The sequence below is a fragment of the Rutilus rutilus genome (genome assembly GCF_951802725.1).
Source record: "Rutilus rutilus genome assembly, chromosome: 17".
Classification (NCBI taxonomy): domain Eukaryota; kingdom Metazoa; phylum Chordata; class Actinopteri; order Cypriniformes; family Leuciscidae; genus Rutilus; species Rutilus rutilus.
The window spans coordinates 37,274,667-37,302,665 of NC_140230.1; the positions used below are offsets into that span (position 1 = coordinate 37,274,667).

At 44.3% G+C, this 27,999-nt stretch overlaps 1 protein-coding gene across 2 annotated transcripts; it reads left to right on the forward strand.

The window, feature by feature from the left end:
• The first annotated feature begins 3,755 nt into the window (after window positions 1-3,755).
• pop1 (POP1 homolog, ribonuclease P/MRP subunit) lies at window positions 3,756-27,967 on the forward strand. Of its 2 annotated transcripts, XM_084385525.1 has the most exons (16): window positions 3,756-3,880; window positions 6,799-6,874; window positions 6,947-7,045; window positions 8,333-8,508; window positions 12,057-12,317; window positions 14,587-14,674; window positions 14,833-15,011; window positions 16,083-16,294; window positions 18,832-18,919; window positions 19,026-19,089; window positions 19,192-19,311; window positions 19,606-19,721; window positions 20,863-21,045; window positions 25,336-25,490; window positions 25,575-25,733; window positions 26,720-27,967. In XM_084385525.1, the coding sequence occupies exons 2-16, from the start codon at window positions 6,799-6,801 to the stop codon at window positions 27,345-27,347; spliced, it is 2,604 nt and encodes an 867-aa protein (XP_084241651.1). In that variant the 5' UTR covers window positions 3,756-3,880; the 3' UTR covers window positions 27,348-27,967. The 2 variants fall into 2 exon arrangements, with proteins under 2 accessions (XP_084241651.1, XP_084241650.1); XM_084385524.1 differs by having other exon boundaries at window positions 3,764-3,880; window positions 6,799-7,045.
• The last annotated feature ends 32 nt before the right edge of the window (window positions 27,968-27,999 follow it).

The following is a 27,999-nucleotide window of genomic DNA, read 5'->3' on the forward strand; positions in this document are numbered from 1 at the left end:
ACTAAAAATACACAATGACTTACAAATATAGGCACATTTACATAGTACATATATAAACATGTAGCCTATGCAATAAATACATTCACACACATAAAAAAGCATTTGGTGGCAGACTGGCAGTTAAGACACTTCTTAAAGGATGTGTGTGTGCTGTTTTGGGTGGAGGAGTGTGTGAGTGTTCTCCACTAGCGCCTCTGCACATGATGAGTTGTGTAGTCTTTAGCAGTTTAATCATGCGTTTAGCATCGCTTTAACACCAGAGCCCCAGCACAGCACAGAACATGGCACTAGCGACAGCAGACCGATAGAACATGTGAAACATCTTATTGTGCATGTTGAAGCAGCTCTGTCCTTTACATCGCTTCTGTGTTTTTAGTCCAGCTGAGTTGGTCACACATATCTGTATATTCCGTCACGTCGCCTCGACTTTGCTTTTCAACCCGGAAGAACGAAATCGCACAGGAAAACGCAAAAGTAACCAATTTCCACTTATTGACAACATTTATGAGTTTCAGTGATGTGCAACCTGTGCATATATCTGTTCACATCTCAAACAATGTGTTTTGGGGTTTCATGACCCTTTAAAGGAGTCCACTATCTTCACATCACAGCCACACATGCAGACCACTCTTCTCGAAAGGATGTGTAAACGTTGAACGTGTATGTTTGTAAATGTAATAATTCAGATTCAAAGATTTTCCATGCTTTATGTATTTCTGTGTTGTTAAAAGTCAACTAAATGAACAGTACATGAGAAGCTGATGTAATGAGCAAGGCTGACATTTGTGTGTGTGTGTGTGTGTGTGTGTGTGTGTGTTGGTCAGCATGGAGGCTGTTGTTGAGTTCACATCTGGTGTTCTGTGTGATATGTAAGTCTCTCTCCTTCTCTTTTGTTAAGCAGTTCTTTGTGCCATGTGGACGGAACATGCATTGTGTATGTGTGACACTAATCGCAGCTCAGAAGTGACGATTGTTAGTGTGTAGTGTGTCTGTGTGTGTGGCAATGGTCAGTAGATGGCACAAACGTGTATCTCCCGCACACAGTGTCCTGTAGATTGTTCTGTGTTCTTCATTCTCAGTACATGAATGAAATACAGAGACATTATGTGCAATATAATTTTTGTTCTTGGTGAGCATAACCTATTTGTATGAGGCAGCAGAGCCTTCAGACACGTGTGCAGTCTATGTAGCCATATCACCCTGTAGCCCAAGACTGGTCTCCCACTGAAGCTCAGCATAAATTTTCTATATTTCTCAATTTTTTTTGCGTCGACATTTAGAAAAAATCGCAAAAGTTTTGCGCAAAAATTTAATGGAAACGCGCCTAGTGGCAAGGAACCAAAACTCCATCAGTGACAGAATGGAGAATAAACCTTGGGAGAACCCAGAATCAGTCACTCAGTTCTCCTCTGGCCAACCAGCGAACAGTGTGTGATTATGACCCAGGCAGCGTTACAGGTCAGAGGTCAGATCGGTCGTGTGGATGAGGCCTTCACAGGGCTGATGAGGCTGGCACTTCAGGATGCGTCATGGATGGGTCCAGGTGCAGGTCCACCATCTGGTCTGGATACGGCCGGGGTCCGGCTCACTTCAGGAAACGGAGAGTCTGGTTGACACTTCAGGTCTGCGTTGTCGTCGCGTCCAGGCGCTGGTCCTTCACAACATAGGCCTACACTGCACACAGATGGCTGGTTCCCACTCCTCTTTAGGCAAAAATGTGACCAAGGGGGTCCGTGTACTTTTTGATCATTTCATTTCCTGTTTGGGATGGAATAACGAGAAATGAAAACCAGCTCGTTTATTCGTTTTTTAGTTTAGTTTAAAAAACGAAAAATGAGATTTTGGCTCGATTTTTTTTTTTTCGTTAGTGTTTTACAAATCGGTTTATGGGTTCGATATTTCATTTGCACACGTGGGCGGCACTGAAACGCCCCTTTCATCTGATTGGTCGAGACGCTCCGCCTTCAGTAAGCTACGAGCTTCTCTTTCTGTCCGGCAGAATAAGAGTCAGTACGAGTGCGGCACCGACTAATGCACTAATGTCTGAAACCACCACTCACTGTTACAGTAACTACACACAATATCTGAAGCAGAAATATGATGCTGGTCACGTCATTCGTGCTGCTGAGACTTGCAAGCGACCCCAATAATGTGAGACACAGTATATGACAGATTATTTTAGCTTTCCCGTTGATAAATACAGTGCAAATAGTTAAAATATCTCTTTGGATAAAAGGGAAGTGGAAATAAAAGTCAATAATAGGCTGAACTGTACCGTGATAATATGTCCGTAACATTAGATGTGCGTAGATGACCCACCCATTAGAGTTAGGGGATCACACAGTTTGTACAGTATAAAAATCATGTCTAAAGTTCCCATTAAACATGAAATCCCAACAACCCAATGGGAATATATCTGTGTTGTGTAAAACATCCAGAGGTGGACAGTAACAAAGTACATTTACTGGAGTACTGTAGGCTACTTAAGTAAACTTCTTGAGTGTCTGTACTTTACTTGATTTTACTGAAGCCTAACTGGTTTTCATTTTCAGCGTTGGGTTTGGTCTTCTAAATGTGAATTTTGTCATTGTTTTGGAGCACACTAGCTTATAGATAACAGTAAGGCTGTAGCTTATAGATAACAGTAAGGCTAATATATTCACACTAAAAGCCCAAACACTTTAAATAGGGCACTATCTGAGGGAACAGCATTAGGGTGTCCGACACCATTGTGGACGTTATTGAGTGACTTGTTCAATCCCACATTCAATCCCACTGGAATTGTGTTCTAGAAATACATCTGATATTGATATGAGGGAAGGCACAGATTCAGAGTAAGGTACTGTAAGTATTACACACAACAATGCAACAATAATAAAACAATGCATTGACATTTACTTTTGATACTTAAGTACTTTTAAAAACAAGTACTTCTGTGCTTTTACTTCAGTAAAAATCGGTCTTTACAACTTTGACTTGTAACGGAGTAATATTTGACCAGTCTGTACTTTCACTGGAGTAAGGAAGTGTGTACTTTGTCCACCTCTGCTGGATTAAAATACACAGTAAAGAATTAAAAATGATTAAAGTTAATTATTTAGACACACTGAACCTGAACTATTGCAGACTTTCTGATAAACAGATGTAGTGTGATGCATCCTTACATACAGTTTATTATGGATTACAACAAATGCAGGATGGTTAAAATAATAATCATTATTATATTAGTCTCTTGATGCTGTTGCTGCTCAGATGAATGTGTTTCACTTCTGCTGTCTGTAAAACTCCTCTATACCTTCATCTTCTTCTTCTTTATTTGTTGGATACTGTGAATGTCTCATATTCAGTGTTTATTTTTAGTACATGTTTAATAAGATGCATTTATGATTTCAACAATCGATTAGTGTTAAAGGGATAGTTCATCTTGTTCCAAACCTGTATGAAGTTCTTTGTTCTGCTGAACACAAAGGAAGATGTTTTGAAGAATATGGGAAACTAAACAGTTGACAGAAATACTAAAAAAATATATAATAATAAACTATGGAAGTCAATGGGGTCCATCAATTGTTTAGTTACAAACAATCCTCAGAATATCTCCTTTTGTGTTCAACAGAACAAAGATCTTCATACAGGTTTGAAACAACTTTAGGAAGAGTAAATGATAACAGAATTTTCATTTTTGGGGGGGAACTATCCCTTTAACGTGTCTTTGTTCTGAAAGGACTACATTTCCCATCATCCTCTAAACCGGAAGTAAGCGCAGGGTGTGCACGTGGGCTGTCAGAGCGTGAGCTGCTGCTCGAACAGGAAACTTACACACAAACTGTTCAAACCGAATTAAACAGAGGAAAGTAATTGGCCCGATTCACTGCGCTTCAAGGTGAGTGTGTGTTATGAGTGTTATTCTGCTATAAACATCAGTTAGAGGAGGGTAACGCGCTGATCTAATCATCACGAACATGAAGATTTACTGGCAAAACCTGCAACAATTTAAGGAAACATTATTAAAAAAGTATAATTTCACGTCCGATTCTTTGTTCCATTTTGATGGATATTAAATAACAGGTTTACCTTTTTTTTAATTAAGTGTTTAAATACATTTTTACTACATTCAAATTGTGTGAAGGTTGTAAGGATAGAACTCTTATTACTGTGTACACACTACACTACACTTTACTACACACACTTCACTATACACACTACACTACACTTTACTATACACACTACACTACACTTTACTATACAAACTACACTACACTTTACTATTCACACTTCACTACACACTTCACTACACTACACTTTACTACACACACTACACTGCACTACACACTTCACTATACACACTACACTACACTTTACTATACACACTACACTACACTTTACTATACAAACTACACTACACTTTACTATACACACTACACTACACTTTACTATTCACACTTCACTACACACTTCACACTTCACTACACACTACATTACACACTTCACTACAGTTTACTATACACACTACACTATACACACTACACACACTACACTACATACTTCACTATACACACTACACTACACACTTCACTATACACACTACACTACACTTTACTATACACACTACACACTTCACACTTCACTACACACTTCACTATACACACTACACTATACACACTACACACTTCACTATACACACTACACTACACTTTACTATACACACTACACTACACTTTACTATACACACTACACACTTCACTATACACACTACACTACACTTTACTATACACACTACACTACACTACACTACACTTTCTTATACACACTACACACTTCACTACACTACACTTCACTATACACACTACACTACACTTTACTATACACACTACACACTTCACTATACACACTACACTACACTTTACTATACACACTACACACTTCACTACACTACACTTTACTATACACACTACACTTTACTATACACACTTCACTACACTACACTTTACTACACTACACTTTACTATACACACTACACTACACTTTACTATACACACTACACACTTCACTATACACACTACACTACACTTTACTATACACACTACACTACACTACACTACACTTTACTATACACACTACACACTTCACTACACTACACTTCACTATACACACTACACTACACTTCACTATACACACTTCGCTACACACTTCACTATACACACTTCACTATACACACTTCACTACACACTATACTATACACACTTCACTACACACTATACTATACACACTACACTACACTTTACACACTTCACTACACACTTCACTATACACACTTCACTACACTACACTTTACTATACACACTACACTACACTACACACACTACACTACACACACTATACACACTACACTACACACACTATACACACTACACTACACACACCACATTATACACACTACACTACACACACCACATTATACACACTACACTACACACACTATACACACTACACTACACACACCACACTACACACACTATACACACTACACTATACTATACACACTACACACACTATACACACTACACTACACTACACACTGCAGATGCTGGAGTGTGTGTGTGAGAGAGAGAGAGAGTGAGTGTGTGTGTGTGAGTGAGTGTGTGTTTGAGTGTGTGTTTGTGAGTGTGTGTGTTTGTGTGAGAGTGTGTGTTTGAGAGTGTGTGTGTTTGTGAGTGTGTGTGTTTGTGAGAGTGTGTGTGTTTGTGAGAGTGTGTGTGTTTGTGAGTGTGTGTGTTTGTGAGAGAGAGAGAGTGAGTGTGTGTGTTTGTGAGAGTGTGTGTGTGTGTGTTTGTGAGAGTGTGTGTGTGTGTGTGTTTGTGAGAGTGTGTGTGTGTGTGTGTGTTTGTGAGAGTGTGTGTGTGTGTTTGTGAGAGTGTGTGTGTGTGTTTGTGAGAGTGTGTGTGTTTGTGAGAGTGTGTGTTTGTGAGAGTGTGTGTGTGTGAGAGAGAGAGAGTGTGTGTGTTTGTGAGAGTGTGTGTATGTAAGAGTGTGTGTGTGTGTGAGAGAGAGTGTGTGTGTGTGTAAGCTTATTCTGCACATTGTGTGTAAGTGTTGTTCTGTCTGCAGTGTCGTGGACTCGGATCCGTCTCTTAAAGCTGCTCTAAGGGATGTTGGGTGACGTCACTTCTTTTGACGTTTAAAGTATTGTCAAACAAAATGGAGGCTAGCTCGACCCTCCCCCCTCCTCATCCGCGCACTAACCCCCCAAACCACACCCCCAAATCCTTCTTGTTGGTTATTGGCTGGAACAGTGTGTTGTGTGTCGTGGTGCGGGTGAGCCCAGTCTGTTTCCCTTGCCGTTAGGTGAGCCTGTGCTGTCTGCAGAGTGTGTTCAGGGCACAGGCAGCTAGCGGATGGGGAGGAGATGTTTGCTGGATGTGGCGAAAAATGTTTTGGCCTAAAAAACGCGTGACATTGCTTAGAGCACCTTTAATATTCAGTAATATTATTGATTTGACTGAACTGATGATGACATTGTTTTCTACAGAACTGCTTCATTTATTACTGGTAATCAAACTTGCACTGAATCGACAGTGAGTTGATCTGAACAGTGACTCTCTCTTCTTCTGTAGAGCGGCTTCACTCCTGAGTCTCTCTCATATCTGATGAAGTTTCATCAGCGATTCTCCTGTTTATTACAGTGAAGCTGCTCTGAGACGATCTGTACTGTATAAAGCTGAGCTGACGTATGCTGTGACAGATGTGTGTGTGTGTGTGTGTGTGTTCACTGGAGCTGATTGAGATGAATCTGTGTTTCAGATGCCGGGAGCAAAAGACCGAATGAGAGAAAAAAAGATGAAGAACCAGCCGAGGAACGTGACGTACACGAGCTCAGGTGATCGAGGCTCTTCAGCTGAAGTTATGATCATGTGTTATTTCTGTTTATTGACTGAATGCTCCTCTACAGGTCGTGGTGCCGGGAGAGGTCAGGGGTCACAGGTCTGGGTCAGAGGTCATCAGGCTGGGGGTCACAGTTACAGTCAAGATCTGCCCAAATACATCACAGGTGATCAAACACACGCATAATTATAGAACCACTATCCCTTTAATGTTAATAAAACAACAAAAAACAAAGAGAAAATCACTCACTCTTATAGAAGCTCAACTCAACTTTAATATTAGCTTCAATAAGAATCAATGTATAATTTATACAGTGAAGTCTGTGTAGTGTTTTTTTCTATATTTGTGTATTTAATTTCTTTCTTGAATGCTGCAGTTAAATACTCCTGTAGCTGAAAAAACTAAAGCACTGTTTATTATATTATGTTGTGTATGTGTGATGTGTATCTTTGTTCTTATTTTTTTATATAAAATAAAATAATGCCAAAGATTTTTATCTTGTCCACTTTGGCGTAAATATCTGCCATTCTTTTCTTTTGTATTTATTGTTAGCTTGTAAGACTTTGTTTTTAAAATAGGGACATTAGTGTGGCTGTAATGCTCAGTCACTTGCAAAATAGTGAAACCAACATGCTAAACAGAATCGTGATAAAATCTTGAATCGTGATTTTCTTGAAAAAAAATCGTGATATGATATTTTTGCCCCCCCCCCCCCCCCGTGTCGAGTTACATTCAAGATATTTTAAGGCACGAAGAATTTTTTCATAGTGGAAAAAAAATTTTATATGTGTAATTTTGGTGATCAAAGATGCGTTTTAAGGGATGAAATGATTGACTACGGGGGACTTTAATGAAAGTTGTTTGATTCTGTCTTACAGATTGATTCTGTCTTACTTTTTTTTGTCGTTGTTTTGGAACACACCTGCTTATTCATAACCTTAAGGCTAACATATTCATTCTAAACATATTCACTCTAAAATGTAACCTTAATTTTTGATTTCAGGGGGTCTTTAAGGCATGAAGACATTTTTTGTCTTTTGGTGATTAAAGATGAGTTTTAAAGGATAAAATGATTGACTACGGGGGACTTCAAACAAATAAAAAAACATAAAAAAAAAAAAGTGTAATAATTATAAAAGAATATTTATAGTATTGTTATAAAATAAATAATACTTTTATTTATCAAGGATGAATTAAATTGATCAAAAGTTACAGTAAGGGCATTTATAATATTACAAAAGATTCCATTTCAAATAAATGTTCTTTTGAACTTTCTATTCATCAAAGAATCCTGCAATAAAAATCTTTTCAACACTGATAATCATAAATGTTTCTTGAGCAGCAAATCATCATATTAGAATAACTGTCATTTTGGTGATGAAAGATGAGTTTTAAAGGATGAGATGATTGACGACGGGGGACTTTAATAGTGAAAGTTGTTTGTGTCTCGCAGCCTCGTACTTCGCTAGAGCTCGCGCGGCCGAAGTGAACGCCATGCTGAAGGCCGTCAGTAGACCTGCCGGCAGCTGCCATGTGTTCAACGCTCTGCCCAAACACATGCGCAGACGAGCCATGAGCCACGACACCAAGAGACTCCCGATACGCCTGCGTGAGGGCGCGCAACGTCTGGTACTGCACATTTGTATAGCGCTTTCACAATACACATCATTTCAAAGCAGCTTTATGGAGAATGAGAATGAGTCCACGTTATAGGGGTGTGATGAGATCTCCTGCACTTATTGTTTGCACTTATTAAGACTAAGAAAAAACTGCAATTTATTTTTGTTATTTATGCTGTTTTTATTTCTATGTTCAATTTGTGTAAAGGAGTTGAATTATAAGATCACACACAGCCTCAATAAGAAGTTCTGGAAGCTCATAGTTCATGCACAGTAAAGTCTGAAGAGACTCGTGTGAAGTCACACAGGAGAGAAGACAGTGTTGAGTTTGTGGCTAAACCTTTACAGTGCTTGTATATTATTGTCTTTCAGTGCATTTGATCATTCATACTCATAAAGTAGAGCTGAAATCACATTCATTACAAGATTATTAGTTAAAACATTTCAAAATGCTCCTGCAGACTATTTTTACAGTCATGAATTTTGTCATTGAGGATTTCCTTAAATTATTGTGCAAAGATCTCGTCTTGTCTCGTGAGATAAGTGTCTCGTCACTCCCAGCACATTACAGTGTACAGCGATCTGTTATCAGACACAACTTTGTTCAGTTTTATCTATTTGTTGTGATTGCTAATTTTTTATTTGTTCTTTTTTAATTACTGAGTGTTTAGTTTAATACTTGTCTTTAATAATGCTTGAAATTTATATTAGTTAGGCTAGTTGTTTTTCTATGGTATTTTTAGCCCCGAACATTATCAGGAACGCTATTCCAGAGTTTAGGAGCCGAATGTGAAAACGCTCTCCCTCCTTTAGTGGACTTAGATATTCTAGGTACTGCCAGAGCCCGTCTACGCAGAGCCTGGCCACTCCCTATTAAGTCCTATTGTACCAAATGTTGGTTGTAGTTCCACCAGAGCTCCACTGGGGGCGATCGCCCATGAGTGCAGAATGAATGGGAGTCTATGGCGCTAGACGGCTAAATTTGTCTCTTTCACCCGATTGCCATTGAGAAATCTCAGTTTCGATTGTAGTTTTTGCAAGTTCAACATGGGTTATAGGTCGAAAGTTGAATGAACTAGTACTTATGTCCTTTCGATTTCTTACAGGTTGAGTTGTTGTTGCCCATAACATGCTAGCATTCTGCTAATGAACGCTGATTGGTCAGTGAAGGACTGATTACGACCAGAGATACCGCTTGATGGTCTTTTAAAACAACAAAACAAAACCTCTTCTAGCACGTGTGTTTACTTGTGTCAGCTGTGTGTGTTTACCTGTGTCAGCTGTGTGTGTTTACCTGTGTCAGCTGTGTGTGTTTACCTGTGTCAGCTGTGTGTTTACCTGTCAGCTGTGTTGTGTGTTTGCCTGTGTCAGCTGTGTGTGTTTACCTGTGTCAGCTGTGTTGTGTGTTTGCCTGTGTCAGCTGTGTGTGTTTACCTGTGTCAGCTGTGTTGTGTGTTTGCCTGTGTCAGCTGTGGTGTGTTTGCCTGTGTCAGCTGGGTGTGTTTGCCTGTGTCAGTTGTGTTGTTTGCCTGTGTCAGCTGTGTGTTTACCTGTGTCAGCTGTGTGTGTTTACCTGTGTCAGCTGTGTGTGTTTACCTGTGTCAGCTGTGTTGTGTGTTTGCCTGTGTTGTGTGTTTGCCTGTGTCAGCTGTGTTGTGTGTTTGCCTGTGTCAGCTGTGTGTGTTTACCTTTGTCAGCTGTGTTGTGTTTGCCTGTGTCAGCTGTGTGTGTTTGCCTGTGTCAGCTGTGTGTGTTTACCTGTCAGTTGTGTGTGTTTACCTGTGTCAGCTGTGTGTGTTTACCTGTGTCAGCTGTGTTGTGTGTTTGCCTGTGTCAGCTGTGTTGTGTGTTTGCCTGTGTCAGCTGTGTGTTTTCCTGTGTCAGCTGTGTGTGTTTACCTGTGTCAGCTGTGTGTTTACCTGTGTCAGCTGTGTTGTGTGTTTACCTGTGTCAGCTGTGTTGTGTGTTTACCTGTGTCAGCTGTGTTGTGTGTTTGCCTGTGTCAGCTGTGTGTGTTTACCTGTGTCAGCTGTGTTGTTTACCTGTGTCAGCTGTGTTGTTTACCTGTGTCAGCTGTGCTGTGTTGTGTGTTTACCCGTGTCAGCTGTGTTGTGTGTTTGCCTGTGTCAGCTGTGTGTGTTTACCTGTGTCAGCTGTGTTGTTTACCTGTGTCAGCTGTGTGTTTACCTGTGTCAGCTGTGTTGTTTACCTGTGTCAGCTGTGTGTTTACCTGTGTCAGCTGTGTTGTGTGTTTTCCTGTGTCAGATGTGTTGTGTGTTTGCCTGTGTCAGCTGTGTGTGTTTGCCTGTGTCAGCTGTGTGTGTTTACCTGTGTCAGTTGTGTGTGTTTACCTGTGTCAGCTGTGTGTGTTTACCTGTGTCAGCTGTGTTGTTTACCTGTGTCAGCTGTGTTGTTTACCTGTGTCAGCTGTGTTGTTTACCTGTGTCAGCTGTGTGTTTACCTGTGTCAGCTGTGTTGTGTGTTTTCCTGTGTCAGATGTGTTGTGTGTTTGCCTGTGTCAGCTGTGTGTGTTTGCCTGTGTCAGCTGTGTGTGTTTACCTGTGTCAGTTGTGTGTGTTTACCTGTGTCAGCTGTGTGTGTTTACCTGTGTCAGCTGTGTTGTGTGTTTGCCTGTCAGCTGTGTTGTGTGTTTACCTGTGTCAGCTGTGTTGTGTGTTTACCTGTGTCAGCTGTGTTGTGTGTTTGCCTGTGTCAGCTGTGTGTGTTTACCTGTGTCAGCTGTGTTGTGTGTTTGCCTGTCAGCTGTGTTGTGTGTTTACCTGTGTCAGCTGTGTTGTGTGTTTGCCTGTGTCAGCTGTGTGTGTTTACCTGTGTCAGCTGTGTTGTGTGTTTGCCTGTCAGCTGTGTTGTGTGTTTACCTGTGTCAGCTGTGTTGTGTGTTTACCTGTGTCAGCTGTGTTGTGTGTTTGCCTGTGTCAGCTGTGTTGTGTGTTTGCCTGTGTCAGCTGTGTTGTGTGTTTGCCTGTGTCAGCTGTGTTGTGTGTTTGCCTGTGTCAGCTGTGTTGTGTGTTTGCCTGTGTCTGCTGTGTTGTGTGTTTACCTGTGTCAGTTGTGTGTGTTTACCTGTGTCAGCTGTGTTGTCGATGCCTCAAGAGAAAAGAGAGTGCAGAGCTGAAAGCACCAGAGGGACTGAAGGATTGCCGTAAAGCAGTATCTCTGGTCATTGACATTTTAAAAGACTTTTTAAAGCAAAGAAGTGACTCTAAATAAATCTAACACCCAGCAATGTGTAATTTCTTTGCATCTCCTTTCGAATACAACATTCAAATTACTAGACGACAAATTATATCCTGAAAAAAGTGGATTTTGAGGGGTATAGTGCCATAGACCTCCATTCATCCTGCACTCGTCCTGTGAGCGCCCTCATGTGGAGCCAGAGTGGAACTGCAACCAGTTCAGAAGCCGGAAGTTTACTGAGAGTGGAAGCTTTCCCCTTATTAGACATTCTCTGGTACTATCAGAAGCCCTCATTCAGATCTCTGCTGAGGTCACAGGTCACTCAGTGCTGTGAGTGTGTGTGTGTGTGTGTGTGTGCAGGCGGAGCGCAGTCAGCGCGCACCAGACCAGCAGAAGAAGCCGGTGCCGAAGAGCAGGAGCCGTCGAGCGCGCCGGAGACATGGGAACCTGTTGCTGGAGTTCAACCGCAGACAGAGGAAGAACCGCTGGCTGGAGACGCACATCTGGCACAGCAAACGCTTCCACATGCGGAAGAGCTGGAGCTTCTGTGTGCCGCTCACACCCACGGCCAAGAGCTTCAGAGCCAGCTACAGGGCCATGAACACACACGCTCTGCTGCAGGTGTGTGTCCCTCACTGTGTGCTCAACTCATGCTTATCTGTACAGCGCTTCACAACACACATCATTACAAAGCAGCTAGGGTTGGGCGGTATTACGGTAATATCGGATACCGCGGGATCTTAAAATAGCACCGGTATCAGTTTCAATACCGTCATTACCGGCACTTATATAGCCTATAATATATATAATTTATTTATTGCCTAAAAAATGCTTATGTGTGGTTGCAGTTTGGCAATATTTCTGGTTCCAACCGAATGAGAAGGGAGAGGCGGTAAATACTGACGAGGCAATTTGTAAATTGTGCAATAAAAAGGTGACCGCGAGAGATGTAAACACCTCTAACGTCGCATCTCGGAAAAAAACGCCCACTCACTGCTGCCAGGATACAAAAGCGCATTAAGTTTCGTATTTGTTAAAATATTATAATGTTATTTTTTCCATCTTTGTTGATTATGAAAAGTGAACAGCACAAATAAGATGGGATGCATCGGGAGTCAGACGATTTGACCACTTCAATAAATTTAGTTTTGTAAAAGGCCTCTTTAAAACGAATTTCGTTTTGTATAAATTGTATCTAAATTTTTATAAAATTTTCATCAACCAATATTGCCTGGATTTAATATAATCATGACATGATGGGCATGCCGCTGTCACTTGCATTGAAATCTCATAAAAAAGGCTATGCCTCACTGACATGACAAATAAATAAAGCTTGAAATTTCTTTAAACGACACAATTAAAAACGAAAGAAATAGGCAACTCACTGATTAGGCTAAGTAATCCATGATGTGCATTTCTCTCGTTCGATCGTCAATTTCATTAAACGAAACAATTCAAAACGAAAAGAAATATAGTCTGATTAATCAATGGTGTGCATTTCTCTCTATAGCGTTCACTATTGAGATGGCGATCGTCAATTTCTTTAAACGAAACAATTCAAAACGAAAGAAATAGGCTACTCACTGATTAGGCTATAGTAATCCACGATGTGCATTTCTCTCTAGGCGCGTTCATACAGAGATGCGATCGTCAATTTCAGTAAACGAAACCATTCAAAACGAAAAGAAATATAGTCTGATTAATCAATGGTGTGCATTTCTCTCTAGGCGCGTTCATACAGAGATGCGATCGTCAATTTCTTTAAATGTAACAATTCAAAACGAAAGAAATAGGCTAGCCTACTCACTGATTAGGCTAAGTAATCCACGATGTGCATTTCTCTCTAGGCGCGTTCATACGGAGATGCGATCGTCAATTTCAGTAAACGAAACCATTCAAAACGAAAATAAATAGACTAGCCTACTCTCTGTAATCCATGATGTGCATTTCTCTCTATAGCGTTCACTACGGAGATGCCGATCGTCAATTTCTTTAAACGAAACAATTCAAAACGAAAAGAAAAAGGCCACTCTCTGATTGTGTAATGATGTGCATTTCTCTCTATAGGCGCGTTCACTACAGAGATGGCGATCGTCAACTTCCATCTTTGCAGAAAAGTTTTATTAATAAAAATAAATGGACACGCGTCACCGGATTACAAAGGCACTTCTTGCTTGTTGCACGCACACAGATATTATGTTGAATAATGGTGGGCTCCGGCTCATAATAACAGTTAATGCCGTCGGCCTGACTCAGACACAACGTGCACGGGTTGGGCTTGATTTTTTTGTTGTTGTTTTTTTGCCCGATCTGGCATTCAGTTTCTGAACGGTGTAGGCACAAGCCAACAGTTTGGTGACGCCGTCTGAGCCCATTATGTCATAATTTTTAATTAGTCACGGTAATACCGTATACCCCGGTAAAATAGGGAGGCGGTTTGACGGTTTCAAAATTCGAATACCGCCCAAGCCTAAAAGCAGCTTTACTGAGAATGCATGAGTCCACGTTACAGTTTACAGTGATCTGTTATCAGAGGAAGTTATGTATTTCAGAAATGTTGCACAATCTCTGCCTCAGACTGAGAGGTTTTTGTCAACAGGAAGAACCTTTTCCCGCCAGTTTTCACATTAACAACTGCGCTGTACTGGATGAGCTAACAGAAACACACCGCGTCAGTGACATCATCGTGTCTCGCGCACCTCTGAAACACCAAAAAGTCGAATGTGCAGTTTTTGTTTTGTTTTTTATTCGACGAATTAGTGTTATAGTGTTCTAATCACAGCAACAGTTACACAGGGATTAACTCTACACACACCTGCATATCTATCAAAGCGAAAAAATAAGTGTGTGTGTGTCTCTCTCTCTCTCTCTCTCTCTCTCTCTCTCTCAGGATTTGTCATATTTCTGCTGCCTGGAGCTCCAGGGATCTGAAGATCAGATATTGAAAGCACTGGCTCGACTCACCAACAAACAAACAGGTGTGTGAGAGAGTGTGTGAGAGAGTGTGTGAGAGAGTGTGTGAGAGAGTGTGTGAGAGAGTGTGTGAGAGAGTGTGTGAGAGAGTGTATGAGAGAGTGTGTGAGAGTGTGTGTGCGTGTGTGTTGTGTAGTTCACTGGACAGTGTTGTGTTTTCCAGGCCGCACGTTTGCAGCGGTGTCGTGTCTCTCCGGAGCGCGGCAGGGAATCCTCCAGCTGTATAAAGCGGATCGGTTTCCTCAGGGCGCTCTGGGTCCAGCTGAGTTCCTGTGGAGGCCCCGGGCCCCTGACGCCTCACTCAGACAGCTGTGGATCTGGCTCCACCCGGCACTCAAACAGGTCAAACGTGCAACCCAGAAACACACTCCTAACCCTAACCCAGAAACACACTCCTCAGCGGTGCGGATGTGAAGGCTTGAGCAACATGTGACACGCGTGTGTTCGCACAGTCTAGAAGGACAGTGTTCACTCAGGGTCTAGGCTTGGGAATCGAAAATCAGTTCTGATTCTGGAATCGAATACTTGAGGTCAAGGATCGGATGCTTGTTATAAAATAAAAATATCGATTCCTTTGTGAGCATTTCAATATGACTTTAAACCGTTCAAGCACGAGAGACTCTAATATTCCTGCTCTATAATAACACTAATCAAACACTTTCCAAACACTCTTTAATCGGTAATATCCATGAAGACAATTCACCTTTATTTCTGTAGTGCTTTATCCAGTACAGATTATGGAATGATTATTAAATGAAAGATAAACATAAACAGACTGGCGGCAATTTGACAATTTAAGTGACACATGAAGATGATGATGATGATGATGATGATGATGATGATGATGATGATGATGATTTGTAGCTCAACATTCAGCACTCTCGACTAGGGGTGTATGATATATCGGCTGATATATGTTAATTTTTAATGTTATCGTATCGGCCCGATAAGAAGATTTGTCTGATATATTAAAGCCGATAAATAATGTATTTTCCTCCAGCTGAGACGCTTCAGATGCGACTGTTCAACATGATGTTTCTGAATTGCTTGAAATATGATTGGAATCACTTCAAAAAAGGAAAATAGAGTTCAGTGCAACATGTGCAGATCTGTCATATCAGCTACAGATCATTATAATGAGAACATCATCATAATTGTGTGATTGGGACGTGGCTTTTAATGGTGAGACTTTTGGTTTTGTAATCAGACTCTCAAAAAACAAAAACAAAAAAAAATTCACAGGGCGTCTAATATAATACATTTTAATTTGGATTGTTTACCGGCTTATATGTCGGTTATCGGCTTTCAAATATAAAGAATTATCAGCCAAAATTTGAAGAGGATGAAGAGAAAGGGCTGCACACAAACTCAAACTCTCTCATGTGACGCTTGTCTTCTGGGATCATGTGACAGGAAGTGCTGTCGGAGCTACTGCTGGTGTGTGGGTGTTCTCAGGCCGTGTCCGTGTGTGAGGATCTTCATCCCGAAGCGAATCCTGCAGGGAGGAAGAGGAAGAGGGATGAAGGCGACACCGGTCCTCCCTCCAAGAGGCTGCTGGGAGACGGGACTCGACCCGCTGGAGCTCCGGTGTGCTGGGAGTCCACCGACACACACATCACCGTCAGGTAGAGGATCACACACTCACACACACTCACACAAACTCAAACATTCACTCACTCACACACACACTCACTCGCTTCACACTCGGCTGCAAACTGTCCCAGTGAATGCTGAAGGTCCTGGTCTGATGGGGCCAGCACGACAACATCATCCGCAAAAAGCAGAGACGAAATCGTGTGGTCCCCAAACCTGACACCCTCCGGCCCCTGGCTGCGCCTAGAAATTCTGTCCATAAAAATTATGAACAGAACCGGCGACAAAGGGCAGCCCTGCCGGAGTCCAACACGCACCGGGAACAAGTCTGACTTACTGCCGGCAATGCAAACCAAGCTCCTGCTCCAGTCGTACAGGGACCGGATAGCCCTTAGCTAAGGGCCCCGGACCCCATACTCCCAGAGCACCCTCCACAGGATGCCACGAGGGACACAGTCGAATGCCTTCTCCAAATCCACAAAGCACATGTGGATTGGTTGGGCAAACTCCCATGAACCCTCTAGCACCCTGGAGAGGGTATAGAGCTGGGCCAGTGTTCCACGACCGGGACGAAAACCGCACTGTTCCTCCTTGATCCAAGGTTCTACTATTGGCCGTATTCTCCTCTCCAGTACCCTGGCATAAACTTTCCCGGGGAGGCTGAGAAGTGTGATCCCCCTGTAGTTGGAACACACCCTCCGGTCCCCCTTCTTAAAAAGAGGGACCACCACCCCGGTCTGCCAGCCCAGAGGTACTGTCCCCGACCGCCACGCGATGCTGCAGAGGAGTGTCAGCCAAGACAGCCCCACAACATCCAGAGACTTGAGGTACTCAGGGCGGATCTCATCCACCCCCGGTGCCTTGCCACCGAGGAGCTTCTTGACTCCCTCGGTGACTTCAGCTTGGGTGATGGACGAGTCCACCTCCGAGCCCTCAGCCTCTGCTTCCTCAATGGAAGACGTGACGGCGGGATTGAGGAGATCCTCGAAGTATTCCTTCCACCGTCCGATGTCGTCCCCAGTTGAGGTCAACAGCTGCCCACTTCCACTGTAAACTGTTGGTAGGGCACTGCTTCCCCCTCCTGAGGCGCCGGATGGTTTCCCAGAATCTCTTCGAGGCCGACCGGTAGTCCTTCTCCATGGCCTCACCGAACTCCTCCCAAGCCCGATTTATTTTTTTATTTTTTTTGCCTCCACAACAACCCGGGCTGCAGTCCGCTTGGCCTGCTGGTACCCGTCAGCTGCCTCAGGAGTCCCACAAGCCAACCAGGCCTGATAGGACTCCTTCTTCAGCTTGACGGCATCCCTTACTTCCGGTGTCCACCACCGGGTTCGGGGATTGCCGCCTCGACAGGCACCGGAGACCTTACGGCCACAGCTCTGAGTGGCCGCGTCGACAATAGAGGTGGAGAACATGGTCCACTCAGACTCAATATCTCAAGACTCCCTCTGGATCCGGTCGAAGCTCCGCCGGAGGTGGGAGTTGAAGATCTCTCTGACAGGGGACTCTGCCAAACGTTCCCAACAGACCATCACAGTACGTTTGGGTCTTCCGAGTCTGTCCAGCTTCCTCCCCCGCCATCGGATCTAACTCACCACCAGGTGGTGATCAGTTGACAGCTCCGCCCCTCTCTTCACCCGAGTGTCCAAGACATACGGCCGGAGGTCAGATGAAACGACCATAAAGTCAATCATCGACCTCCGGCCTAGGGCGTCCTGGTGCCATGTGCACTGATGGACACCCTTATGCTTGTTTGTTATGGACAAGCTGTAACTAGCACAGAAATCCGATAACAAAACACCGCTCGGGTTCAGATCAGGGGGGCCGTTCCTCCCAATCAGGCCCCTCCAGGTGTCACTGTCGCTGCCCACGTCGGTGTTGAAGTCCCCCAGTAGAGCGACGGAGTCCCCAGTCGGAGCACTAACCCCTCCCAGAGACCCCAAGAGGGCCGGGTACTCTGTACTGCCGTTCAGCCTGTAGGCGCACACGACAGTGAGAGACCCGTCCCCGACCCGAAGGCACAGGGAAACGACCCTCTCGTTCACCGGGGTGAACTCCCAACACATGGCGGCTGAGCTGGGGGGCTATAAGCAAACCCACACCAGCCCGCCGCCTCTCACCATGGGCAACTCCAGAGTGGTAAAGAGTCCATCCTCTCTCTAGGAATGTGGTTCCGGAGCCCAAGCCGTGCGTGGAGGTGATCCCGACTATCAGGTGGTGATCCCGATTCATTCGCTTCTCTGTTCTGTAGCTTTCAGCAGTGTGTGAAAATACACCTCAGATTTCTTGTCAAATCTATTTGTACAGTCAGTCTCAAAGCTCTCTCCCGTTTGATGTGTTTTGTGTGTTTTTCACGGCATTCACACTGAAAACAAATACTGCCACTCAGTGTTTCTGCTACTCAGTGTGTGTGTGTGTGTGTGTAACCGCACAGATGGTGATGTCACACGCATACTCTCTATACATATCGTTTCAAAGCATCTTTACAGAAAATGTGTTTCTACATTAGAATTAAGAGTGATCTTTTTCCAGAGGTGTTTAATGTGATCGTTCATCATATCCTGTTTAGCGACCTCACCATGGAGATTGTGCGCTTTCGTCTGATTGGTCCGCTGGCTCACACGGTGCTCACAGACACACTCCGTCCAGCCAGTGAGGTGAGAGACTCTGATGACATCACACTCTTGTGCTGTGATTCTCTCATTGATTGGCTGATGATGATTCTCTCATTGATTGGCTGATGATTCTCTCTGGTTCCTGTAGATGTTGAGTGGCGAGAACGAAAGCCTCCATCAGCAACAGACACACACTTTCCAGCTGCTGAGAGGTGAACGAACACTGAGGTCACATGACTCTGTGATGTGGAGGCGCTGGATGTCTGATGGTGTGTGTGTGTGTGTGTGTGTGTGTGTGTGTGTGTGTTTTACAGGAGTGTGTTCCACAGCTGAGCTCCCAGCAGGCAGTGTGTTGGGACTGACTGTAGATGATCCCAGACTGACTTTACCTCAGAAACGTGGAAAAACTGTACCTGACCTACAGCCCAGCACAGGTGTGTGTGTGCGAGTGCGAGTGTGTGTGTGTATGTGTGTGTGCATGCGCGTGTGTGTGTGTATATATATATGACCCTGAGCTCCGGGAGCCTCTGCACCTCCATGCAGAGTAACCAGGTTCGAATCCTGGCAGGGCCTGAGATTCTCTCACACTCTTACACACACGCGCAGTAGCAGACGGTCATGAAGAATGTGTGTGCTGTCATGTCTCACACTCAAACAAACACACACACACACACACACACACACACAGCAGACTGTCATGATGAGTGTGTGTGTGTTTCTCCCACTAGAGGAGGATGGTGTGAGGGATCTGAGACTCAGAGGAGTGCCGGCTCACTGCAGTCAGAGCTCGCTGTGGGACGAGTCGATTCGAGAGTGTGTGACACGCGACCGACTGTCGGATCAGGTAAACACACGAGACACACACTGACCGGATCAGGTAAACACACAAGACACACACTGACCGGATCAGGTAAACACACGAGACACACACTGACCGGATCAGGTAAACACACGAGACACACACTGACTGTCGGATCAGGTAAACACACAAAACACACACTGACCGGATCAGGTAAACACACGAGACACACACTGACCGGATCAGGTAAACACACGAGACACACACTGACCGGATCAGGTAAACACACGAGACACACACTGACCGGATCAGGTAAACACACGAGACACACACTGACCGGATCAGGTAAACACACGAGACACACACTGACCGGATCAGGTAAACACACGAGACACACACTGACCGGATCAGGTAATAATAACATCCGATCGGATTCCAGTGATCCGGATCAAGAGTTTCTGGTGATCTACAAACATCAGCCTCATGACTGGAGCTCTAGAGCAGTTTCTCAAACCTGTCAATCATTAATACAGCGCTCTTACAGTACAGTGTTTCACAGCAGCTTTACAGAGATCACAGGGAAATAATGCAACAGAGTTTGTTTCCCGAAGAAAATAGCGTCTCAGTCCAGCTTAAGTAAGTTCAGTGAGGCTTCATTTCTGTTGTAAAAAATGTTTTAATTTAATTCATTTATATATATAGCGGCTCTGGAGAAAACCGTGATGTCATCGTCCAGCTCAGTTCAGTTCTCATATAATGGTGTCAGTGCAGGAGAGCAATAATAGTGTAGAATATTAAATTAAATGTCCCCTGTCCTGGAGGAGCACCAGCCCTGCACATCTGTGTGTGTGTGTGTGTGTGTGTGTGTGTGTGTGTGTGTGTGTGTGTGTGTGTGTGTGTGTGTGTGTGTGTGTGTGTGTGCCCCACACTGACAGCAGTTTCAGGTCCTGCAGTCTCTAGTGTCATGAGCTGATGAGTTCAGGTGTGTGTGTGTGTGTCTCTCTCTCTCTCTCTCTCTCTCTCTCTCTCTCTCTCTCTCTGTGTGTGTGTGTCACGAGCTGATGAGCTCAGGTGTGATAACGAGGGACACTTCAGGACAGGTGTGAGAACCTCTGCTCGAGGACAGAGAACATTTAAACGACACTCTCCGTGTGTGTGTGTGTGTGTGTGTGTGTGTGTGTGTCAGGAGCTGAACCGCAGGAGGAGTGATCTGCTGGTTCCCGGCTCCCGGCTCTCCTCTTCTTCTGCTGTGCCGGTTCTGCTGGTCCATCATGCGGGGCGTGTGTGTGGAGAGGAGCGTCGGCACTGGGGCTCCGGCTGGGATCTGCTGCTTCCCAAGGGATGGGGAATGGCCTTCTGGGTCCCGCTGGTGCGTCTCATCTCACGTCTCTCATGTTTCCTCTCAGACTTGTTTTCGTGAAACGAGCGTAAAGACGCAGGAGACGGTGTGGAATAGAGGTTTCATATGTTGTAAAATGGGGTCAGTACATCAGCGTAGTGTACATCAGCGTAGTGTACATCAGCGTAGTGTACATCAGTGTACATCAGTGTAGTGTACATCAGTGTAGTGTACACCAGTGCAGTGTACATCAGTGTAGTGTACACCAGTGCAGTGTACATCAGCGTAGTGTACATCAGCGTAGTGTACATCAGCGTAGTGTACATCAGCGTAGTGTACATCAGCGTAGTGTACATCAGCGTAGTGTACATCAGCGTAGTGTACATCAGCGTAGTGTACATCAGCGTAGTGTACATCAGCGTAGTGTACATCAGTGTACATCAGTGTAGTGTACACCAGTGCAGTGTACATCAGTGTAGTGTACACCAGTGCAGTGTACATCAGCGTAGTGTACATCAGCGTAGTGTACATCAGCGTAGTGTACATCAGCGTAGTGTACATCAGCGTAGTGTACATCAGCGTAGTGTACATCAGCGTACTGTACATCAGCGTAGTGTACATCAGTGTACATCAGTGCAGTGTACATCAGCGTAGTGTACATCAGCGTAGTGTACATCAGCGTAGTGTACATCAGTGTAGTGTACATCAGCGTAGTGTACATCAGTGTACATCAGTGTAGTGTACATCAGTGTAGTGTACATCAGCGTAGTGTACATCAGTGTACATCAGTGCAGTGTACATCAGCGTAGTGTACATCAGCGTAGTGTACATCAGCGTAGTGTACATCAGTGTAGTGTACATCAGCGTAGTGTACATCAGTGTACATCAGTGTAGTGTACATCAGTGTAGTGTACATCAGTGTAGTGTACACCAGTGCAGTGTACACCAGTGCAGTGTACACCAGTGCAGTGTACATCAGTGTAGTGTACATCAGTGTAGTGTACATCAGTGTAGTGTACATCAGTGCAGTGTACATCAGTGTACATCAGTGCAGTGTACATCAGTGTAGTGTACATCAGCGTAGTGTACATCAGTGTACATCAGTGCAGTGTACATCAGTGCAGTGTACATCAGTGCAGTGTACACCAGTGCAGTGTACATCAGTGCAGTGTACATCAGTGTAGTGTACATCAGTGCAGTGTACATCAGTGTACATCAGTGTAGTGTACATCAGTGTACATCAGTGCAGTGTACATCAGTGTAGTGTACATCAGTGCAGTGTACATCAGTGTAGTGTACATCAGTGTAGTGTACACCAGTGCAGTGTACACCAGTGCAGTGTACATCAGTGCAGTGTACATCAGTGTAGTGTACATCAGTGCAGTGTACATCAGTGTACATCAGTGCAGTGTACATCAGTGTAGTGTACATCAGCGTAGTGTACATCAGTGTACATCAGTGTAGTGTACATCAGTGCAGTGTACACCAGTGCAGTGTACATCAGTGCAGTGTACATCAGTGCAGTGTACATCAGTGTAGTGTACATCAGTGCAGTGTACATCAGTGTACATCAGTGTAGTGTACATCAGTGCAGTGTACATCAGTGTACATCAGTGCAGTGTACATCAGTGTAGTGTACATCAGTGCAGTGTACATCAGTGCAGTGTACATCAGTGCAGTGTACATCAGTGCAGTGTACATCAGTGCAGTGTACATCAGTGCAGTGTACATCAGTGTAGTGTACATCAGTGCAGTGTACATCAGTGCAGTGTACATCAGCGTAGTGTACATCAGTGCAGTGTACATCAGTGCAGTGTACATCAGTGCAGTGTACATCAGTGTAGTGTACATCAGTGCAGTGTACATCAGTGTAGTGTACATCAGTGCAGTGTACATCAGTGTACATCAGTGCAGTGTACATCAGTGCAGTGTACATCAGTGCAGTGTACATCAGTGCAGTGTACATCAGTGCAGTGTACATCAGTGTACATCAGTGTACATCAGTGTAGTGTACATCAGTGTAGTGTACATCAGTGTAGTGTACATCAGTGCAGTGTACATCAGTGTAGTGTACATCAGTGCAGTGTACATCAGTGTAGTGTACATCAGTGCAGTGTACATCAGTGTAGTGTACATCAGTGCAGTGTACATCAGTGTACATCAGTGTAGTGTACATCAGTGTACATCAGTGCAGTGTACATCAGTGCAGTGTACATCAGTGCAGTGTACATCAGTGCAGTGTACATCAGTGTAGTGTACATCAGTGCAGTGTACATCAGTGTAGTGTACATCAGTGCAGTGTACATCAGTGTACATCAGTGCAGTGTACATCAGTGCAGTGTACATCAGTGCAGTGTACATCAGCGTAGTGTACATCAGTGCAGTGTACATCAGTGTAGTGTACATCAGTGCAGTGTACATCAGTGTACATCAGTGCAGTGTACATCAGTGCAGTGTACATCAGCGTAGTGTACATCAGTGCAGTGTACATCAGTGCAGTGTACATCAGTGCAGTGTACATCAGTGCAGTGTACATCAGTGCAGTGTACATCAGTGCAGTGTACATCAGTGCAGTGTACATCAGTGTAGTGTACATCAGTGCAGTGTACATCAGTGTACATCAGTGTAGTGTACATCAGTGTACATCAGTGCAGTGTACATCAGTGTAGTGTACATCAGTGTACATCAGTGTAGTGTACATCAGTGTACATCAGTGTAGTGTACATCAGTGTACATCAGTGTAGTGTACATCAGTGTACATCAGTGCAGTGTACATCAGTGTAGTGTACATCAGTGCAGTGTACATCAGTGCAGTGTACATCAGTGCAGTGTACATCAGTGTAGTGTACATCAGTGCAGTGTACATCAGTGTAGTGTACATCAGTGCAGTGTACATCAGTGTACATCAGTGTAGTGTACATCAGTGTACATCAGTGTAGTGTACATCAGTGTAGTGTACATCAGTGCAGTGTACATCAGTGCAGTGTACATCAGTGCAGTGTACATCAGTGCAGTGTACATCAGTGCAGTGTACATCAGTGCAGTGTACATCAGTGTAGTGTACATCAGTGTACATCAGTGTAGTGTACATCAGTGTACATCAGTGCAGTGTACATCAGTGTAGTGTACATCAGTGCAGTGTACATCAGTGCAGTGTACATCAGTGCAGTGTACATCAGTGCAGTGTACATCAGTGCAGTGTACATCAGTGTAGTGTACATCAGTGTACATCAGTGTACATCAGTGTACATCAGTGTACATCAGTGCAGTGTACATCAGTGCAGTGTACATCAGTGCAGTGTACATCAGTGCAGTGTACATCAGTGTAGTGTACATCAGTGTACATCAGTGTACATCAGTGCAGTGTACATCAGTGCAGTGTACATCAGTGCAGTGTACATCAGTGTACATCAGTGTACATCAGTGTAGTGTACATCAGTGTAGTGTACATCGTCATGTTTATGCTCGTCAAAGAGGGTTTCGGTGTTTCTCAAGCAGGGGCTGATGACCACTAGGGGGCCGTGGAAACTTTCAACAGGGATATAATATAAGTCGTCAAATAAATTGTACAAAAATGTTTGAAATGTGAAAACTAAGGGACGTTGGTGGTTTATAAGTCGCTCTTTACAGTCGTCTGATCACTGCTGTCCTCACAGGGTGGAACAATATATCGCAATACAAAAATGCAACAATATATATCGTGGATAGAAATAAAAATTACTGTGTGAGGAAAAAAAAGTTTTTAGAGTTTAGTGTCAGTACTACATTAATGTATAATATAATATATATTACTATATATAATGTTGAATATAATGTATAATAATGCGATAATGCCAGATCTGAGTTACCAGTAAAAGTGTCCGACATTATTTTTTTAATACATCTAGTCAGTGACAGAGTTCATATTCATTTAAAATAATGCTGTATTTTCAGCTTCAGAATCATGAATATTGTTATTCTGGTCTCTATTGTTCATTGGGTTTCAGCACCAAGTCCAAGACTATTCATTTACACACACAGTGTAATACCAGATTTAGCATTTTAATCAACAGTGAATCTTTTGTTAACCTTTTACCATATGTCTTGGAGTATCGCTTTAATGTCGTTTAGTGAGTTCAGTTTCGTGATGTGTGTCGAATCGCAACATGAGGGCATCGTTACAGAGCCAATCACAGCCGGATCTGGAAGCTCAACGAATCGTGTTAAATCCTGTTTTCTCTCCGTACGACGTCTCCTCGCGCTCCGTCTACACCTCAGATGTCCACCGTGATCTCCTGCCAGCGTGTGTGACGTCTAATGACAGATGTGTGGTGTTTTCAGGTGTATCGTGGCGTTCGAGTCGGCGGCCTCCACATGAGTGTCAAACACTCCCAGTTCATGGGTCAGCCTCACTTCCCTCACGATTACCCAGACTGCCCTGCAGGAGAGCGCTTCCAGTCCGAGCAGGAGCAGGAGCTTCTGGAAAAGTTCAAAAGGTGGGATGGGAGATGTTGAGAAGTGTTGTTTCGTGTGTTTTGTGTGTCCATGATACAATAGAGAATCACTTTTGACTGTTTCAGACGTCCTCCATCAAAACGCACCAACTACATCAAACATGGCTGCTTGGCGCCGTTCCGTTGCCCCTGGCAACAGCTGACGGAGGAGTGGGAGGAGCTTGTGAGTCAGAGCGAAGAGACGGCCAGCAGCAGCAGAGACGAGACACCGTTCACTGTTCTGAGGTCAGTCAGTGTAATAAGTGTCATGACTGTATACCGTATCTCTTAAATGTCCGTCTAGTTTGAACTTGCCGGGGGATGTAACATTGCTTTTCATTTATTACTTAAAGGTCTAAGAAACTACATCAAAAACTACTAGCCTGACTGATAAAGTTCACACATTATTAAAAACAAGTGAACAGTCAGTAATAAAATAAGAACAAATTCACAAATTACAAGCAGAGATGAACACTAAATAACAAAGTTACGAAGTCTAACAGTATATTCAGGTACAGAAATGAATAATTAAGCCTAATTGTAAAAACACTTCGTGAGAGTGTATGTCGTAGAGGCAAGCTAGGCGGCTGTAGCAATGGGAACTACAAACCAAGATTGCCACCTGGTCCCGGACTACAGTTACCAGGTTCCTCAGCGGTGGGACAGCTGTTAATGAGCTGAGAACAGAGAGACTGCCTGTGTTTGTTAGAGAGCATAAAGAGTTGATTATTAAAAAGAAACCAGTGACTTGATCTCTGCCTGGACTCGATTTATGAAGCAAGCCACGCTTTGGTGATACCCTACCTCTCACGAGACCACAGTTCACTGTGAAAAAATAAATATAGTTTCATCTTTGTTAAAGCTGGATTTTGTTGTTTTATTAACATGAATGACACAGACAACACTGGGGATATTAGGCTGCTGTCACTTTAAGACCAAAATGCACTGGTATTTAGACATAATGTTGTGAGTGTGTGTGTCCATTTGAGCGCTCTCTGAAACACGCCTCTCTCTCTTCTTCTGCGTTTAAAATTGTTTGAATGTGTAAATTGGCAAGACAAAACACTCTTTCAAAAATAAACTTTCACTCTATGATGGTTAATTTTAGCAGTTAATCTGCGAATCACATGCGAGCCGATCCGTACGCATCACCTGCGATCCGGTGCGTCAGTGGAATAACACACACATGTTGAGGAGAGAGAGATTCGCTTTCATCTGGTTGTGTGTTGCAGGAGTCTGAAGGAGCTGCGGCTGCTGTCTGGTTGGATCCGGCGTCGACTGCGTCTGCGCATGACCCCTGACCCCCCGCTGACCCGGCTGCGTGTGACTCCTGACCCCCCTCTGACCCGGCTTGGCGTGACCCCTGACCCCCCTCTGACCCCTGCGGCGGCTACAGCTCTACAGCAGGAGTTCAGGCGTTCTCTCCTCTGGGTGCGTCTGCGTCTGCTGAGTAAAGGCCAGCCGGCGCTGCACGCCATGGTGTGTGTGCCCACAACCTCTGACCTCCAGCTGCTGCGCACAGATGGACACAGCAGCGGCCCACAGGAGCCCCGACACACAGATCACCCGAGGGACCAGAGTGACCCTGCGGATCCGGAGCGTCGGGAGCGTGTCTTGCGAGGGGTGTGTCCTGCTCCTCTTCCCAGGGTCGTGTCCCACTGCAGCCGGCAGACTCTGGGATGGGTCACGCAGGGCGACTTCTCTCTGACCTCTGGGTGTGGAGAGGCTCTGGCCTTCGTCAGCCTGACCGGCCTCACACACACACTCCTCACGCAGACACAGGACCAGCGCGGACTCGTGCTCCTGCGCAACCCCTCGTCCCTACAGTACCGCTTCGCCCAGATCAGCCTCGACACCTGAGCACACACACACACACACACACACACACACACACACCTCCTCCCTGCAGTACCGCTTCGCCCAGATCAGCCTCGACACCTGAGCACACACACACACACACACACACACCTCCTCCCTGCAGTACTGCTTCGCCCAGATCAGCCTCGACACCTGAGCACACACACACACACACACACACACCTCCTCCCTGCAGTACCGCTTCGCCCAGATCAGCCTTGACACCTGAGCACACACACACACACACACACACACCTCCTCCCTGCAGTACTGCTTCGCCCAGATCAGCCTCGACACCTGAGCACACACACACACACACACACACACACCTCGTCCCTGCAGTACCGCTTCGCCCAGATCAGCCTCGACACCTGAACGTCAGTCCGTCACATGACTGTGTTCCTCATGAGCTGCTGTTCTGTGATCTCCTCCATGCATGTCGAACTTCCAAGACCATGTGTTGAAATAGTTTTTTTTTTTTTTTTTATTGAGAGAAACTCTTCACATCATGAATTTGTGTTTTTCTTCTGCTGGGATTTGAGTGATATTTGATTTGCGAAGAAATTTTATTTTGTTTAAAGATACAATTTGTAAGATTTTTGTAATAAAATATTCAAAAACCACACACATTTCACAGAGTGATATATTTCATGCA